General features: G+C 60.0%; 1 protein-coding gene across 1 annotated transcript in view; it reads right to left on the bottom strand.

Moving 5' to 3' along the window:
• EBF4 (EBF family member 4) overlaps positions 1-17,603 on the bottom strand; it is a 117,268-nt gene that overhangs the window by 4,085 nt on the left and 95,580 nt on the right. The window contains exons 11-13 of the mRNA XM_075066215.1: positions 10,071-10,136; positions 3,133-3,442; positions 1,865-2,068 (exon numbers count right to left, since the gene is read on the bottom strand). Coding sequence (XP_074922316.1) covers positions 1,865-2,068; positions 3,133-3,442; positions 10,071-10,136 — 580 coding nt within the window. The remainder of the gene's footprint in view (positions 1-1,864; positions 2,069-3,132; positions 3,443-10,070; positions 10,137-17,603) is intronic.

The raw sequence follows: 17,603 nt of genomic DNA, 5'->3' as shown, positions 1-17,603 counted from the left end.
ATTGGGGCCCAGCTCACCTTGCTCATCCCCTGCTTTGGCGCCCGGGGCGATCGGGGGCCTGATTTCTCTCTCTGGCGGCTTGTGGCCTGATGGGGCGTTTCAGAGCTTGGGCTGTGTGACTTCAGCGGGGGGCGGTGGAGGTGGCTGGCGGCAGGGAGTGTTCCCTGTGCGCCTCCCCATTATGTGGGGCACCCTCCCGCACCCAGCTTCACGCCACTCATTTCCTCGCCTTGCATGGGAGTTTTGGCATCCCACCATCGGCGCTCTAGGGCTGCCGCCTAGTTTGCCTAAAGGGTTGCACCAGCCCTGCGCGTCGCCCTAGTCACCGACCGCCCCCTTCCTCAGGTGATGGGAGAGGCCCTGGGTGGAGCCTGAGTCCGCACCCGGCCCGACTTGCAACGCGAAAGCTTCCTGTCCCCACAAGGAGGGGGCCCGCAGGCCTCTCCACGGGGCAGAGAGCGGGGAGAGAGATGTTGTGTTTAGGATTAGTTGCCAGTTCCTTGGACGCGAGCCGAGCGGGGGCGTTGAACTTGTCGGAGTTCTCGAAGACTGGTCTGGGCCGCCGGAGGCACGCACGTGGGGAGGAAAAAGAGAGGGAAAGTGTCGCATAGGAGATGGAGGCGATGAGGAATCAGAGAGAGAGAGATAGGAGCCAGAGGCACTTTACCCCTCAGCTTACTGGCCAATCGCGATGCCTTGGCCCAGGATTACCTGCCCTGTTCGAGCTCCAACCCCTCACAGCCTGCGGTCTGCGCCCCATCTCTTGCAGGGGATCCCCGCCCAGCCAAGACGGGGTCTGCTCCCGTCCCATTCTGCCAAGGGGCACTCCCCACCCAGGCCACAGCGGGGTCGCTCCGCCCCCATCTCTGGCACGGGTCCCCGCCCGCCACGGCCGGTGTCTGCACTCCATTCTGTGGAGATTCCCCGGCACCGTTCTCGGCGGTGTCTGCGCCCCATTTCTGCAGGGATCCCCGCCCGGCCACAGCTGGGGTCCGCTCCGCGCCCATCTCCTGCAGGGGCTTGCCGCACTGGCAGTTTGTCTGTGCCCCATCTCTGGTAGGGGATCCCCACCCTCACAGCGGGGTCCGCTCTGCCCCATCTCTGCAGGGGATCCCCACCCAGCCACAGCGGGGTCCGCTCTGCCCCATCTCTGCAGGGGATCCCCACCCAGCCACAGCGGGGTCCGCTCCGCCCCATCTCTGCAGGGGATCCCCACCCGGCCACGGCAGGGTCCACTCCGCCCGATATCTGCAGGGGATCCCCACCCAGCCACGGCGGGGTCCGCTCTGCCCGATATCTGCAGGGGATCCCCACCCGGCCAAGCTGGGATCCACTCCACCTGGACACTCTTTGGGATCCCCGCCCAGCCATAGCGGGGTCCTCTCTGCCCGGTCTCTGGTTAGAGTCAGGCCTCCCATCTTGGTCCCAAGAAGGCGCCGGCGCTTGCGAAGAGGTGCCCCAAGGCAGGAGCAGCGGGAACGTCATGTGCTCCAAAGGGAACGCGTGCTACAGCAGGCAGGAGCGGTGCACTGTTAACCTGTGGGACTGGCTGCCGCAAGACGGGAGCGTGGGGAAGGACTTAGATGCTTCTAAAAAAGGTGCAGGCAAAAAGCGAGAGGGAGAGATGGACCTGGGCCTGACCTGGCTCCCTGCTTGGCTCCAGGCTTGGGAGCAGAGTGGGAGGGAGAGGAGTTTGGCACCTTGGTGGGCAGGGCAGCCCCCGGGTGAATTCCTAGCTGTGCCAGTCCATCAGCCCCAGTGGGAATCCAGGCCAAGGCCCTGCTGGGCCCCCGCTGCCCACGGATCCAGAGGGGGCGCACGGCGACTCACACGGCCTCCCAGCCCCTGGGTGCAGCTGACTCACCCTGCAGACTGTTCCCGTTGGTGCTGGTGCAGGTGGGGGTAGGGGAGGTGGGCGGCCGCACCACGGGGGCGAAGGCGCTCTTCTGCTTGACAGCGGAGATCATGTTGACCGGGGAGAAGGAGAAGACGCCGGCGGGGGTGGAGGAGCTGGCGCCAGATGGGAGAGTGATGGAGGAGGCGCCCAGCGGGGGGCTGGAGGGCATGACTGCAGTGGGCAGAGGAGACAGTCAGACAGGGTGGCAGAGGCCTAGGGAGCAGTCGGGTTCAGGACGTGGTCTGAGGGGAGCTGGGCAGGGGACTCTGGGGGGCGCCCCCTGCCCTACCCAGCACCAGAAGCTCCAAGGGGGGGGACACACCCAGCCCCACCCAGCGCTGGGCGGTCATGGGGGCACACCCTGCCACCACCCAGCACTGGGGGGTCATGGCGGGGGGCACACCCTGCCACCAGCCAGCGCTGGGGGGTCATGGGGGGGCACACCCTGCCACCACCCAGCACTGAGGGGTCATGGCAGGGGCACACCCTGCCACCACCCGGTGCTGGGGGTCATTGGGGGGCACACCCTGCCGTCACCCAGCACTGGGGGTCATGGGGGCACACCCTGCCCCACCCAGTGCTGGGAGGTCATTGGAGGGCACGCCCTGCCGTCACCCAGCGCTGGGGGTCATGGGGGCACACCCTGCCCCACCCAGCACTGGAGGGTCATGGGGGGGCACACCTTGCCACCAGCCAGCACTGGGGGGTCATTGGGGGGCACACCCTGCCGTCACCCAGTGCTGGGGGTCATTGGGGGGCACACCCTGCCATCACCCAGCGCTGGGGGGTCATGGCGGGGGCACAACCTGCCACCACCCAGCGCTGGGGGTCATGGAGGCACACCCTTCCCCACCCAGGACAGGATGTATGGTGCGTCATGCGAGGAAGACCCTGAGAGCATGTGCACAGCAGGGGCCCCTGGCACACAGGAGGGACTGGGCGCCGGGCAGGGTTGGGGGCTCCACGATGCTGTGGGGCAGGGCTGTACTGGGCAAGGGGCCCTGGTGACATGGGACCCTCCCCCTGCCGCAGAAGGGAGCCATTCCAATGGGGTTACAGGACAACCTGTGGGTCCAGCGCCCATCTGCACTCTCTGGCGGCGAAGCCGAGGGGTAAGGGGCACTGGTGGAGTCACCGTTGCCCAGGGAGCCCCCCATGCAGCCCCCATGGCCGCATGGCAGGAGGTCCCCCCTGCACAGGTTGGCAATGGCTGCCTGTGCCCTTCTGCAACTCACTGGTGTAGGGGGAGTTGGCGGTGGAGCCGTTGAGGAAGCTAGGGGAGCCAGGCACCCCGAGGCCGGTCATGGCTGCCCCCCCGTAGCCATTCATGCTGGACGTGATGGTGGTGTAGCCGCTCTGCTGCGGGGTGGAGCTGGGCACATACCCTCGCGGCGAGACGCTGCTCGTGTTGCGGGCATAGCCTGCGGGCGACAAGGGGCAGCGTTGGCGGGATGGCTGGAGGGGGCATGCTCCCACCGACCCCGCTACCTGGTCACAGGGGAGGAAGGAACCCCCCCGGCCAGGTGCATTATGGGAGTGTGCTCCCTGGGTAGGACACGGCACCAGACCCCCTAACCCCAAGTCCTCTCCCCTCCCTGACTTGGGTTCACCTCAGACCACCCCCTGTACCAGAGCCCCGGCCCTGAGGGCGGCTGGCAGGACCAGGGCCAGGCAGGGGCTCTGCAGAGTCTCTAGGGCCCTGCCCAGGCTGGGGGGAGCCACCCGCTCCCCAGGACCCAGCTGGTGGCACCAAGGGCTGGGTTGGTCCGAACAGGCAGCGTGATGCCCTGGGGGCTGGACCGTGCCCTGCGTTCCTGGGGGGTGGCCTCGCTGAGGGCGCCGGCTCAGTCTGACAGGCTCCAAGCAGCAGCACAACCTCCCCATCTGCCCAAATCACTGTGCAACTCTCGGCCACCCACAGACCTGGCACAGAACCTGCCCCCTCGCTGCCCGGTCTGCCGGACCCCCCCGGTGTGACACAAACAGCCCTTTGCACAGAGCTTCAGGCCGAGGGCCAAGTACCTCAGCACAGCAGTGCAGCCACCTCTGGGGAGGGTGCGGCGGCTGTGTAACAGCCACTCAGGCGCAATCTCCTCTGGCACTGATGTTGCTGCTGTGAGCGCATTGGGAGCTTTCCCAGCCAAGAGCCAGCGAGGCTCCTCTGCCAGCTGGGGCCTCTGCCAGCACGGTGCCCCAGACTGCAAAGGCTCCTCTCTCCCCTGGACGCTCACATCCCCAAGGCAGTAGCGTAGCTGGGGGGGAGCAGGGGGAGCAGCTGCTCTCCCACTGTGCATAAGTGGCACCTTTGTAATTTTTTGGCACCTTTGTAATTTTTACTCTGAACAGGGGGGGTGGATGTAAAAAAAGGCGCCTTCCACTGCGGCACTTGTACTCACCAGGCGGCGCTCCGGGTCTTCGCAGCATTTGGTGGCGGGGCCTTCACTTCAACTCTGGGTTCTTCCCATTGGTCTTTCTTGCGTGGGTCCTTCTAGTGCCGCCGAAGGCCTCCAGGAGCACCGCCCGGTGAGTACAGCCTGAGCGGCCGCCCCTGCTGTACTCAACAGCCCTAGGGCCATTGGCTTGGCGGCTTTGCGATAGGGGGGGGGGTGGGAAAAAAAGCGGGGGGGGGCCCCTCCCCCCCGGGGTTGGGCTTTTGCCATAGGGTGAGCGCTGCCCCCCGCCATGGCTCAGGGGCTTTGCCATTAGGGTCAGCGCTGCCCCCCGTGGCTTGGGGCTTTGCCCATAGGGTGAACGCTGCCCCCCCCCCCGCGGCTTGGGGCTGTTGCATTAGGGTCAGCGCTGCCCCCGCGGCTTGGGGGCTTTGCCATAGGGTCAGCGCTGCCCCTCGCGGCTTTGGGGCTTTGCTTTAGGGGTCAGCGCTGCCCCCCATGGCTCGGGGCTTTGCCATAGGGTAGCGCTGCCCCCCGCGGCTGGAGGTTTGCCATCAGGGTCAGCGCTGCCCCCATTAGGCTCGGTGGGCTGCACATAGGCGTGAGCGCTGCCCCCCTGCTTGGGGGCTTTGCCATAGGGTGGTGGCTGCCCCCCCATGGCACGGGGCTTTTGCATAGGTGCGTGAGCGCTTTGCCCCCCCCCCGGCGGCTTTTGGGCTTCTGCCATAGGTGGGTGCCTGCCCCCTGTGGCTTGGCCGTGAGCGTGCCCCGCCCCCCGCGCTTGGGGCTTTTGCCGCAGGCGTTGGCGCTGCCTCCCCTGCACCACACCTTTGTGGTTGGCCCGGCTGAGTCGCTGGATGTTTGAGGCCAGCTAGGGCTCCGAAAGGCAGTTGGCGCCCCAGCATGCCAGGGCTATGGGCTCATGTCCGGCCAGCGACGCCAGCTGGGCTGGGTGGTGCGCGGGCGCTGTACAGGCCTCGGGCGATCTCTGCCGTCGCTTAGTGATGACGCCTGCAGGAGGACAGGGAGGCCCAATCACCCCGGCCACTCGCCCAGGCCAGGGACCAGACGTCGCCGGCAAAGGCAGCAGGCCGAGGGGACCCACCCCCCAGCCCGTTCAGTACCTTCGCTGCTGGCGGGGGGGATGAGGGCAGAGGGCCTCCCAACTTGTGTTGATGAGGCCTGGGACGGGCTAGGACCAAAGGAGCTTAACCATAGCCAGGAGTCCGGGCGCATTGAGCTGAGACCCGGCGGGGCTGGGCTGGAGCAATGCTCCGCCAGGGGGCAGGCAGCAGAAGGCACGCAACGGCGGGGCCAGGAAAGTGCCAGCTCCTGCACGCGGGCGGAGGCAGCTTCCCGGAGGCACCATTACTTATCAATGGCCATGGAATTCCTGATGTGAACAAGACTGTGGGGGCTGGGCCAGAAGCTCCACCCCCCTGCCTTCCCCAAGGGGGAGGGTAATGTGGGGGTGGGGAACAGATGTGGAGCGCGGGGGTGGGGGCACACAGTTGGGGTATGGTGGGGCAATTGATGGGGGATGGGAGGCCATAGAGGGGGTGTGGAGAGAGGGAGGCGGACAGGGAGTGGGAGGGGGATGGAATGGGAGGTAAGGGATGCTGAAGGCATGAAGAAGTGTGGGGGAGACGCGGGCGGCAGCGGAGTGGAGGGGGACAGACAGGGCAGTGAAGGGGCAGGGAAGGGGGCACGGGAGTGGAGGGGATGGCGTAAGGGGAGGTGAGGTTTGGTGGGGCGAGCAGGGCGGGGCAGGGAGTGGAGGGAGGACAGAATAGGGCACGTGAAGGGGGGCAGGAAGGGGGCGAGGGAGTAGTGGCGATGGATGGAGGGTGGTTGAAGGTGCATGGCTGGCCACGACATGGAAGGGTGTGGGGGGACAGGGATCTAAGGGGATCGGGATGGAGTGCGTCAGGGAGTGGGCGAGGGCTGGAGGGGTGTGGGGGAGGCGGCGACGGACGGGGATGGATGGGGCAGTGCGGGGGTGATGGAGGGCATGGAGGGGTGTGGGGGGGGCCAGGGGAGCGACGGGGGCTGGATGGGGCATGCGGGGGTGGGGTGTTAGGGACGGGGGGTAGGGCTGTGACCAGGGTGTTTCTGACCAATTCTGTCTGGCGGGCCAGCTGGGCTCTGGGGCAGGCCCAGCGCTGTCCCGCGATGCCACCTCTGAGGTCCCAGCTCGCGCTTTGGGCGGAGCAGTACAGAGTGAGGGTCACGGGGGGACAGGCACGTTGTCCTCTGGAAGGGCTGTCACCTTGCTCCAGCTTTCCCAGGCACCCAGGCTCTGGCCAGGTGGGTGGCATGCCGGTGTCGTCTCTGCCTGACGTGCGGCTTGGGGCTCGTTCGTGCCCGTCACCGGCTTTGGGTCCCAGGCAGGTCAGCGGCGGCAGCACGGCTGGCCACTCCCAGGGCAGGGGGTCTGATGCCCGCATGACGGGCACGGCAGACGGGACATCTTCCCGACCCGCTGATCCACCGCGTCAGCTGGGCGCCAGTTCTAGCGGTACCTGGTTTTTGCCGCCATCCCGTCAGGGCCATCACCAGGTCTGCCGCCCCTCTTCAGCGGACTTACCTGGCGGGAGGAGGGGCTCAGGGCGGTCGCGGGGCTCTACCTGGCTCCCCCGGTTAGGGAACCTCGCCGCAGAGGGACGTTCTCTGTCGCTCTCCAATAGATGCTGTGGCTGCGTAACTCACCCGACAGAGAGGCACCTTGTGGGGGAAGTGCTGGTCTCCAGGCTGCTGTGTCCTGCCTTCACCAGTCTGCAGCGGATCCTCTCGCTGGCTGAGTTTCGCGTACGACGCACGTGGGTACGGATAAATACCCCCTAGACAGAGGATGATATTCTACCGTTGGACTTCGGGGAGATTTCTAGGCAACTAACGCACAGCGATCCGGATGCTCAAGCTGGGTTAGCCCTCAAGGATGAGCGCCTTGCTCAAGAGTAACGATCTCTGACCCTTTTGAAGCTATAAGTCTGTTACCCCACGTGTTATGGGAGTATGTGTACACTCACGAGTTATTCCATTTACGAAGACACGGTTTAATATAACGATTGTATTACGTCGAGGTAGCACGCGGCCACACTAAGCACGTAATTTTGGCGATGTGTGCGTCCACGTACCGAGGCTGGTGTACAATTTCTGGGCGACGTTGCATATGTGGGTAGCCTATCCATAATACTCCTCATAGTTTCCGGCAGTCATCCCCGCCCATTTGGAATGCTGGTTGAAGATCAATGCCTGATGGGTGCACACAATTAGGCGCGGTAGCTTTCTGGTACAGCGCTCATCTCCTCGGGAAAGCGCAGCAGGGCAACTGGTTTCGCACCTTTTTCCTGGGTGAACTGTTGCGCTAGACGCCATCCACGCAAGCATCGGAACTGCTGAGCTCAGACGCATCATGGACATTTTAACAGCTTGCGCTTCTCGTGCAGTCATGCTGAACCAGGACATGCAAAGCCAGGTGAGGAGGCGGTGGCTACGGCAGAGCAGGCGACAGAGAGTGATGAGGGACATGGACACAGAATCTCTCAAACGCGGGGCCCCTGGTTTGGGATCCTGTGGTAAATGGGGAGGTTTCTAGCCTCTTGAAGCCGATTTTAGGGCCGGAAACAAGCACAGGACTGGTGGGACACGATAGTGTTATGCCAGTTGTGGGGACGATTCCAGTGGCTGCGAAACTTCGCATGCGTTAGGGCATTTCATGAATTTTGTGACATTGCTTTCCCCTGCCCTGAAACGCCAAAATAGAAAATGAAGAGCAGCCTCACAGTTGAGAAGGCGAGTGGCATAGCCCTCTGGAGCTTGCTAACGCCAGACGAGCTTACGTCAGTCGGTGAATCAATTTCGAGTGGGAAAATCTACTGTGGGGGGCTTGCTGGTGATGCAGTAGACAAAGCAATACTAAAGCTGTGTACGAAGAGTTGTGACTCTGCAAATGTGAGGTTTCATAGTGGATGGTTCTAGCTGCAATGGGATTCCCTAAACTGTGGTGGGGCGATAGATGGAACCCATATCCCTATCTTGGCACCCGGGCACAGGAGCACCACTACATAAACCGCAGAGGGTACTTTCCATGTGCTGCAAGCACTGGTGGTCACAAGGGACGTTTCACTAGCTCCACATGGATGGCCGGGAAGGTTCATGAGACTGCGTCTTATCAGACATACTCTGTTTAAACGCCTGCAGCAAGGAATTATTCCAAGACTAGAAAATACCGTTGGGGTGTTGATGCCTGTAGTTATCCTGGGGGACCTACCTACCCCTTGTTGCCATCGCTCATGAAGCTAACCAGGCCGCCCTGGACATGGTCAGGAGACTAGTTCAACTACGGCGGCAACGTGCAGAATGGTTGGTATTAGAATGTGCCTGTTGGCCATTAAAGGCGCGCTGGACGACGATTACTGACTCTCTCAGACCAGCCAAAACCAATGTCCCCATCGTTATTGCTGCTTGCTATGTGTGCTCCATAATCTCTGTGAGAGTAAGAGGGAAGGAACTTGTATGGCGGGGTGGGAGGCTGAGGCAAAATCACTGCGGGGGGGGGGGGGGGGGGGGGGAGGGGGGTACGGGAGGGGGGGGGGAGGGGGGGGGGGGGGGGGGGGGGCTGGGGGGGGGGGGGGGGGGGGGGGGGAAAGGGGGGGGGGGGGGGGGGGGGATATTTATGCGGCAGCCAGAACCAGAGGACTGGAAGAGCACACAGGAAGCGTTGCACATTCAGGAAGTTTTTGAAAACCAGTTTCATCACTGCCAGGGTACAGATGGCTGTTGCTGTTTGTTGTCTCCTTGATAGACCCCCCACCCTTGATTGACTCATTCCCTGTAACAGCCCAACCCCCCTTCGTCACAGTTTGCTTTTAAGGAAATAAAGTCATCTCATTTAATCATGTGTATTCTTTATTACTTAATTTATAAAAAGAGGAGAGAACCTGACAAGGTAAGCTCGGGGGGTTATGGGAGGAGGATTAAGGTAGGGAGGAAAAGGCCAGCTATAAAATTTCAATATAATGACCCGCTTTTGGGTTGGGCTGTCCACTAAGATGGAGTGGCAAACAGACAAATGGGTGTGCACGAAGCCTACCCCCAATGATTCTTACTCACTGGTGTGAGATGAGGAGGCTACGAACAGGTGAGGGGGGAAGAGTTGGACTATAACAGCGGTGCAAGCAGCACCTCTGTTGATCCCTACTGCAGTTCCTGAAGCTTCCAGAACCTTGCCAGAAGCATGTCAGTTGATCACGCAGCAGACCCCCAGAAGTTGCATTGCCGCCACCGCTTGATCTATCACTGTGGATGGGGCAGTGCGGGGGTGGGGGTAGTAGGGCACGGAGGGGGTAGGGCTGTGCACAGGGTGTTATCTGACCCAATCTCTGTCTGGCGGTGCCAGACTGGGCTCTGGGAGGCAAGCGCTGTCACCAGATGCCCCTCTGGGTCCCAGCTCGCGCTTTGGGGCAGGAGCCAGTCACAGAGTGAGGGTCACGGGGCGGACAGGACGTGTCCCTCTGGCAGGAGACTGTCACTGCTCCCAGCCTTCCCAGGCACCAGGCTCTGGCCAGGTGGTGGCATGACCCGTGTCCCGTCTCCTGCCTGAGTGCCAGGATGGGGCTGTCGTGCCGTCACAGGCTTTGGTCCCCAGGCCAGGTCAGGCAGCACCGGCTGGGCCAATGCCCAGGAAGGGGGTCTGATGCCCTGGTGACGGGCAGGCAGACGGGACATTCTCCCACCCGCCTGATCCCAGCCAGTCCAGCTGGGCGCCAGTTCTGCGGTACCTGGTTATTGTGCGGCATCCCGTACAGGGCCTCCACCAGGTCTGCCGCCCTCTTCAGCAGGACTTCCTGGAGGGAGAGAGGGGGCTCAGAGGCGGTCGGCGGGGGCTCCACCTGGCCTCCCCAGGCTGGTAACACTCCGCAGAAGGTGAGTTCTCCTGTCGCCTCTCAATAGTGCCTGTGGCTGCGTAACTCACCCGACAGGAGAGGCACATTAGTGGGGGAAGTGCTGGTCTCCAACAGGTGCTGTGTCCTGCCCTACACAAGTCCTGCAAGCGGATTCCTCTCGCTGGCTGAGTTCACAGGTCAGAGCACGTGGAGACGGGGATAAAAACCCCTAAGAAGAAGGAACTGGATCTCTACACAGCTTGGACTCTGGGGGGCAAGATTTTCTAGGCATAAGCAAGAGATCCCCGGTGCTCAGCCTGGGTTAGCCCTAAGGACATATAGAGCCTTGCTAAGTATAGAAGCATCTCTGACCTTTGAAGCTTAAGTCTGTACCTCACACGTGTATCTATGGGTATGTCTACACTACGAGATTATTCCAATTTTACAGAAACCGGTTTTTAAAAACAGATTGTATAAAGTCGAGTGCACGCGGCCACACTAAGCACAGTAATTTGGCGGTGTGCGTCCACGTACCGAGGCTGGTGTCAATTTCCTGAGCGTTGCATTGTGGGTAGCTATCCCATAACTATCCTATAGTTCCCGCAGTCTCCATCGCCCATTGGAATGCTGGGTTGAGATCCCAATGCCTGATGGGGCAAAAAACATTGCCGCTGGTGCTTCTGGGTACAGCCTCATCCCTCCCTCCGGGAAAGCAGCAGCAGCCAACTGTTTCGCACCTTTTTCCTGGGTGAACTGTGCAGACGCCATTCCACGGCAAGCATGGACCCTGCTGAGCTCAAGACAGCAATCATGGACATTTTAAACATCTTGCGCATTCTCGTGCAGTCAATGCTGAACCAGGACATGCAAAGCCAGGTGAGGAGGCGGTGGCTACGGCAGAGCGGCGACGAGAGTGATGAGGACATGGACACAGAACTCTCTCAAACCGCGGGCCCCTGCGCTTTGGAGATCCTGCTGGTAATGGGGCAGGTTCTAGCCATTGAACGCCGATTTTGGGCCCGGGAAACAAGCACAGACTGGTGGGACCGCATAGTGTTGCAGTGTGGGACGATTCCCAGTGGCTGCGAAACTTTCGCATGCGTAAGGGCACTTTCATGGAACTTTGTGACTTGCTTTCCCCTGCCCTGAAACGCCAAAATAGCAAGATGAGAGCAGCCCTCACAGTTGAGAAGCGAGTGGCAATAGCCCTCTGGAAGCTTGCAACGCCAGACAGCTACCGGTCAGTCGGGAATCAATTTGGAGTGGGAAAATCTACTGTGGGGGCTGCTGTGATGTAAGTAGCCAAAGCAATACTAAAGCTGTGTACGAAGAGGTGTGACTCTGCAAATGTGAGGCATAGTGGATGGTTCTGCTGCAATGGGATTCCCTAACTTGGTGGGGCGATAATGGAACCCATATCCATCTTGGCAACAAGGAGCACCCAGGCACCCGTACATAACCGCAGAGGGTACTTTTCAATGTGCCTGCAAGCACTGGTGGATCACAAGGGAGTTCTCAGCATCACATGTGGATAGTCAGGAAGGGTCATGAGACTCGCGTTATCAGAACACTCTTTTAAACAGCTGCAGCAAGGAATTATTCCAAGACAAAAATACCGTTGGGGTGTTGACTGCCTGTAGTTATCCTGGGGACCGCTACCCCTTGTGCCATGCTCATAGAGCATACAACCCAGGCCGCCCTGGACAGTGGTCAGGAGACTAGTTCAACTACGGCGGCAGTGCAGAAATGGTGGTAGAAGTGCTTGGCCATTGAAAGGCGGCGCTGGCGAGATTATGATCTCTCAGACGTCAGCCAACCATGTCGCCATCGTTAATTGCTGTTGCATGTGTGCTCCATTAATCTCTGTGAGAGTAAGAGGAGAACTTTATGGCGGGGGTGGGAGGCTGAGCAAAATCACTGGTCGAGGGGGGGGGGGGGGGGGGGGGGGGTGGGGGGGGGGGGGGAGGGGGGGGAGGGGAGGGGGGGGAGGATTATTTACGGGGGGAGAGGGGGAGGGGGGGGGGGGGGGGAGGAGGGGGGGGGGGGGGGGGGGGGGGGGGGGGGGGGGGGGGGGGGGCGGGGGGGGGGGGGGGGGGGGGGAGGGGGGGGGGGGAAAGGGGAGGGGGGGGGGGGGGAAAGGGGAGGGGGGGGGGGGGGGGGGGGGGGGGGGGGGGGGGGGGAAAATATTTATGCGGGCAGCCAGACACCAGGGAACTGGAAGAGCACACAGGAAGCGTGCACATTAGGAAGTTTTGAAAACCATTTCATCACTGCCAGGGTACAGTGGACTGTTGTGTTGTTTTCCTTGAAGACCCCCCACCCTTGATTGATCATTCCTGTAAAGCCCCCCTTCGTCAACAGTTTGCTTTCTAAGGAAATAAAGTCATCTCATTTAATCATGTATTCTTTATTACTTAATTATAAAAGTAGGGAGAACCTGACAGGGTAAAAGCTCGGGTGGGGTTTGGGAGGAGGATAGGTAGGGGAAGGAAAGGCCACTATAAAATTTCAATAATAATGAGCCGCCGCCTTTTGGGTTTGGGCTGTCCACTAAGATGGAGTGGCAAACAAAACAGACAAAACAACCTGTGGGTGCACGAGCCTACCCCCATGAATTCTTACTCAGCTGGTGGGATGAGGAGGCTACGGAACATGGTGAGGGGGAAGAGTGGCTATCAGCGGCTGCAGAGCACTCTGTGATCTACTGAGTCCTGAGCTCCACATATGCCAGAGCATGTAAGTTTGATTCACGCGCAGCCCCAGATGTTGCATCCGCCACGTGATGCTTCCTGCACACCTCATCATCTCGAAGCATCTCTCCTTCATCTCGACCGTCTCTCTCTGTCTCACGTTCTCCTCCTGTCCTCAGGTCACTGGCATTTTCCTGTACTGTGCTACAAGTCTTCCACTCATTCGGTGAGCTCTTATTAACGGATCACTTCAATGATTGCTGAAACATTTCTTCGTCAGCCTCTTTTTTTTTCCGCACGCTTATCTGAGATAGCCTTCGGGACAGTAGGGGAGGCTTGAAAATTGCAGCTGCATAAGGGAGGGAAAAAGGGAGAGGAGTTTTTAAAAGAATAAGTTTTAGGAAATGGTCATACTCTTTCACGGTGAACAACACTATCCGTTACTTAGCATATGTGTTTCACTACAGTCGCATATTGCTCTTAATATGGATGCCTGCGGCTTTGCGGTTACAGATCACAGACGCAGGTCTGGAGCAGAATTCGGCTTGCATGCGCCATCAAGGTAGCGTTGTCTTTCGTCTCTGCAGCCTTCATTCCTATCAGCCTCCTTCCCAAATTGCAAGCAAAGCCGTTGAGTGCTGCTTTCTTCCTGTAAGAGCACAGAGAACCAACACCGTGGTGGTATGGATGGAAGTATACTGCTAAAACACTCTTTCTCCCTATCACAACAGCCGTAGGTAGGTAGATCAGTGGAAGACCCCTAAACCTGCTAGCAAACGCGGCAAAGCTCAGTGCAATCGCTCCACTACCTTCCCCCCGCTTGGCTACCTGCAGGAATGGATTTCTTTTATGCACAGGCAATAGCCGTAGGATGGCATTTCTGTTCTACTTAAAATTCTGATTTCAATCAGGTTACCATGAAGATATACTCTCTAGGATAACAGTGAGATAAAGAAGATGTTGCTTGAATGCCAGCAATCACTGGGACATACGAGCTAGGCTTGTCATGCAATGATACAGGATTACTTGCTACAATGCATGGCGTGGCAAGTGTCCTACATGGAGGAACAGCTAGGCTGCTTGCCCGAAACTTCTGACAAAAGAGCTTTGGAGTACCTCAGGGAGGCTTATGGAGATGTCCTGAAGGTTTCCGCTCCATCGCAGACATGTTAAAATTTATACCAATACTGTTACTGACGCGAAAGCATCCCAGTCTCAGGAAAATGAATCATTATAAAAATGCTTGCTTTTACATGTCTATATTTACAAGTAACATCACCAGAGGTCCGTCCATGGCTTCATTGTCTGGGCAGTGCTGGGAGGGGCTGGGAGGTAATTCATCTGGTAGAGAGCTCCTGGTGTTGAGGAGAATGGAAAGTGCTGTGTGCTTCTGAAAGCTCGTCTCCTTCCTCTCATTTCCCCGTCGCAGTCTCAGACCATGGCTGTGATATACCAACCCCCTCGGAATCAGGACAGGGGTGGGGAACTGAGGGTGGACCCCCCTAAATTACATGCAGCTGCAGCGAAAGAACGGCATGTTTTTTCGGCTGCCTGGACCTCATTGCTTCTTTGGTTTTTGGGAGACGTCTGAGCTCCTTCATTTACAACTCTGCCTGATAAACTGAGTCCCTGTTGTGGCTCTCTGCATCAGGCTTGGAATTTTTCAATGTTTTTTCATCGTCTTTTGGAAAGAATACTATATAGCAGGAATCCTCTCCCATAAGAGCGCTCAGATCCAGTCCTCTGCGGTCCTGCTGGAGCTCTTTTTCGACTCTCAGGAACGCATTGCTACTGTGCTGATGAGCTCTGGTGGTTCCTTTGTGGTTGAGCTCTCACGCTGGGCGAACAGGAAATGCAATTCAAAAGTTCGCGGGGCTTTTCCTGTCTACCTGGCCAGTGCATCTGAGTCCAGATTGCTGTCCAGAGCGGTCACAATGGTGCACTGTGGGGTAGCTCCTGGAGGCCAATATCGTCGAATTGCAGCCACACTAACCCTAATCCGACATGGCAATACCGATTTGAGCCCTACTCCCCTCATCGGGCAGGAGTACAGAAATCGGTTTTAAGTGCCCTTTATATCGATATCAAGGGCTTCGTTGTGTGGACGGGGGCAGGGTTAAATCGGTTTAACGCTGCTAAGTTCGGTATAAACGCGTAGTGTAGACCAGGCCTAAGTTTCCCTGCTTTAGCCCTGTAAAGAACTTTCTTGCCACCTTTTCCTATTCCCACATCTACAAAGAGTATATTACAAGCTGGGCTACAGGGTTCTCTGTGGTGTGCAACCGCCTGGGGCAGCGTGACTGGACCTTGGGACTGGCAGGAACCCGAATGTTACTGTCTCACAGGCAGACCGGAGCGCCCAAGGGGACGGCTGTGACTCCACGGTCAGGCTGTTACAGGGCCTGAGGACTTTGCACTTGGTAACTGGTTGGTGAAATCTGAGCACAGATCTCCCAGCCAATGTGGGGCGTGTGCCCTGGTTCCTGGCAGCCTGTCCTGAGATTGGTTCTCACACGCCTGAGCTCCGGCAGGGCAGCCTGATGCGACCCCCAGCATCCAGGTGTCACCGACGCTCCTGAGCACGCCCCAGGGTTCATAGAATCACACAATATCAGGGTGGGTTCGGGACCTCAGGAGGTATCTAGTCCAACCCCCTGCTGAAAGCAGGACCAATCCCCAACTAAATCGTCCCAGCCAGGGCTTTTAGGTTCCCCTATCCTATGCCGTCTTTCCCCTTGTTACAGGCTATTTCCGGGTGCCCTTCCTGCCGCGCCAGGCTCCAGCAGGGCAGCCCTCAGTGGGCCCTGTGGCCCGGGGCCACCATACTAGCGGGGAGAGGTCTGGTCGACCCTTACATCCACTATGTCACAGATGAGGCTGAAGCTGCTTTCCAGCTCCAGCGATGGCACAGCACCCCTGCTCCATGCCAGCCCAGCTCTGCGCAGTGGGGTCAGGTTTTCACAGCCCGCATTAGCACTGCGAAAGCCCAGTGTTAGCAGCATCAGGGCCTGGAGCAGAGGATTTGCTGAGATCAGGGCTGGCTGAAACTGGCTCTTGAGACAAAACCTTTCTCCCAGGCCTGGGCCCAGGCCTCTGCTCCAGTTCTCCTTCTTTGTAAGGTCTGTTCTGGGGTCACAATGTCACTAAACCCCTTTGCAAACCTCTGGTGATAGCTGGCCAGGCTGACCAAGAACTGGAGCTGCTGCTTGGTTTGTGAGGCAGGCGAGCTCCGCATGGCTTCTACCTTCGCCGGGTCGGGGTGACCCACCCTGCGCCCCAGTGTCGCTGGCCCTTCCCTGTGGGCCAGGAGTAACGCCTGCTGTCGGAGAGCAGCACTTCCCCCCACTTCCTGCCTCTCCTGTCTGGTGAGTTACAGCGTCAAACAGGCTGACAGTACAGCTGCTCAAACAGTACCGCACAGGCCGGGACGCAGGGGCAGCACGTGAGATTAATGCCGGCAGCAACCCACAAGAGTGCCGCCAAGTCTCAGCACCACAAACATCCTCCTCACCCGAATCCTGTTTTACCAGCACTAACGGGGCCAGGCGGATCCCAGCTACACATTTGTCAGTGTTCAGTTGAGACCTGGGGCCCTTGGCATGAGCTCGCACCCACTCCATGCACCTCCCAGACCCGCAGCGCAGTGTCCAGAGCATCAGCGTACCCCCAAAGGGGCCCATCAACAACCTCACCCCCAAACCCTACACCAGTTTCTTGTTCCTCAGCTCCTTCTGGTGTGGGGAGCTCTCCAGGGATCCAAGACATCGTATTTGCCCCGGGCACACAGGCTCGTGGCTGGGGCTCAGGGATGGGGGTGTGGGCTGGACGTGGAGTGGGGGTGCTCCCCGGGGCTGTGTGCGCCTGGTGGAGTTGAAGAAGGGGCTGTTCCCCCAGGGAGGGGGGAGTCTGGGTCCAGCTGGGGCTGCCTGCCCCTTGTTCCCTGCCCATGCACCAGCCCGCTGGGAGTTGGCGCTGCCCTGCTAGGGCGAATGCGGCTGGGGAAGGGGTGCAGGTCTGTTAAAGCCCCAGGAGCCGTTGGCGTACACTGGATTCAGCGAGCACTGCCAGTGCACTGGCTGGGCTCGGCTCCCCATCTCGCCCTTGGGGGAGAGGGGGTTGCGGCTAAGGCACTGGCATGCCCAGGAGGCCTGATGAAGGGGAGGAGTACCAGGATTGGGGGGGGCAAGGAGGAGCCCTGGTGGGGGCAATACACACCCCCGAGAAGGAGGAGAACCAGCTGGCCCCACTGCAGGATTCCCAGGGAACCTGGCAACCACCAGCCAGAGACACGGGGCTCCCGGTGCCAGGGGGCCCATCAGGGCACGGCCAGGAGCCCGGCTCCCATAGACTGGAGGAGTCCTGTTTGGGCAGGTGAGTGCACGCGGGCACAGAGGTGCTCCACACCCAACAGGGGCCTAGCCAAGCGGGTCAGAGGCAGGGCTGTGCCCAGGGTGCCCCCTGCAAGGCAGTGTGTGGGGAGAGCACGACAAGCCGTGGGTGAGTGTCCCGCCCCTGCCACCTCCAGAGGCGCTGGCAAACAGCCAGCCCGGGGAAAGCACCCCCTACTGAGCCCCACCCACAGCACTGTGCCCCCTAGCACCATGCTAGGGACTGGGGTGAGCGCCCCCTACTGAGCCCCACCCACAGCACAGAGCCCCCTAGCACCATGCTAGGGACTGGGGTGAGCGCCCCCTACTGAGCCCCACCCACAGCACAGAGCCCCCTAGCACCATGCTGG

Source organism: Chelonoidis abingdonii, chromosome 5, assembly GCF_003597395.2.
Source record: "Chelonoidis abingdonii isolate Lonesome George chromosome 5, CheloAbing_2.0, whole genome shotgun sequence".
Classification (NCBI taxonomy): Eukaryota; Metazoa; Chordata; order Testudines; family Testudinidae; genus Chelonoidis; species Chelonoidis abingdonii.
Note: the sequence above shows the minus strand (reverse complement) of the source record. Positions and strands in the feature narration are given on the sequence as shown.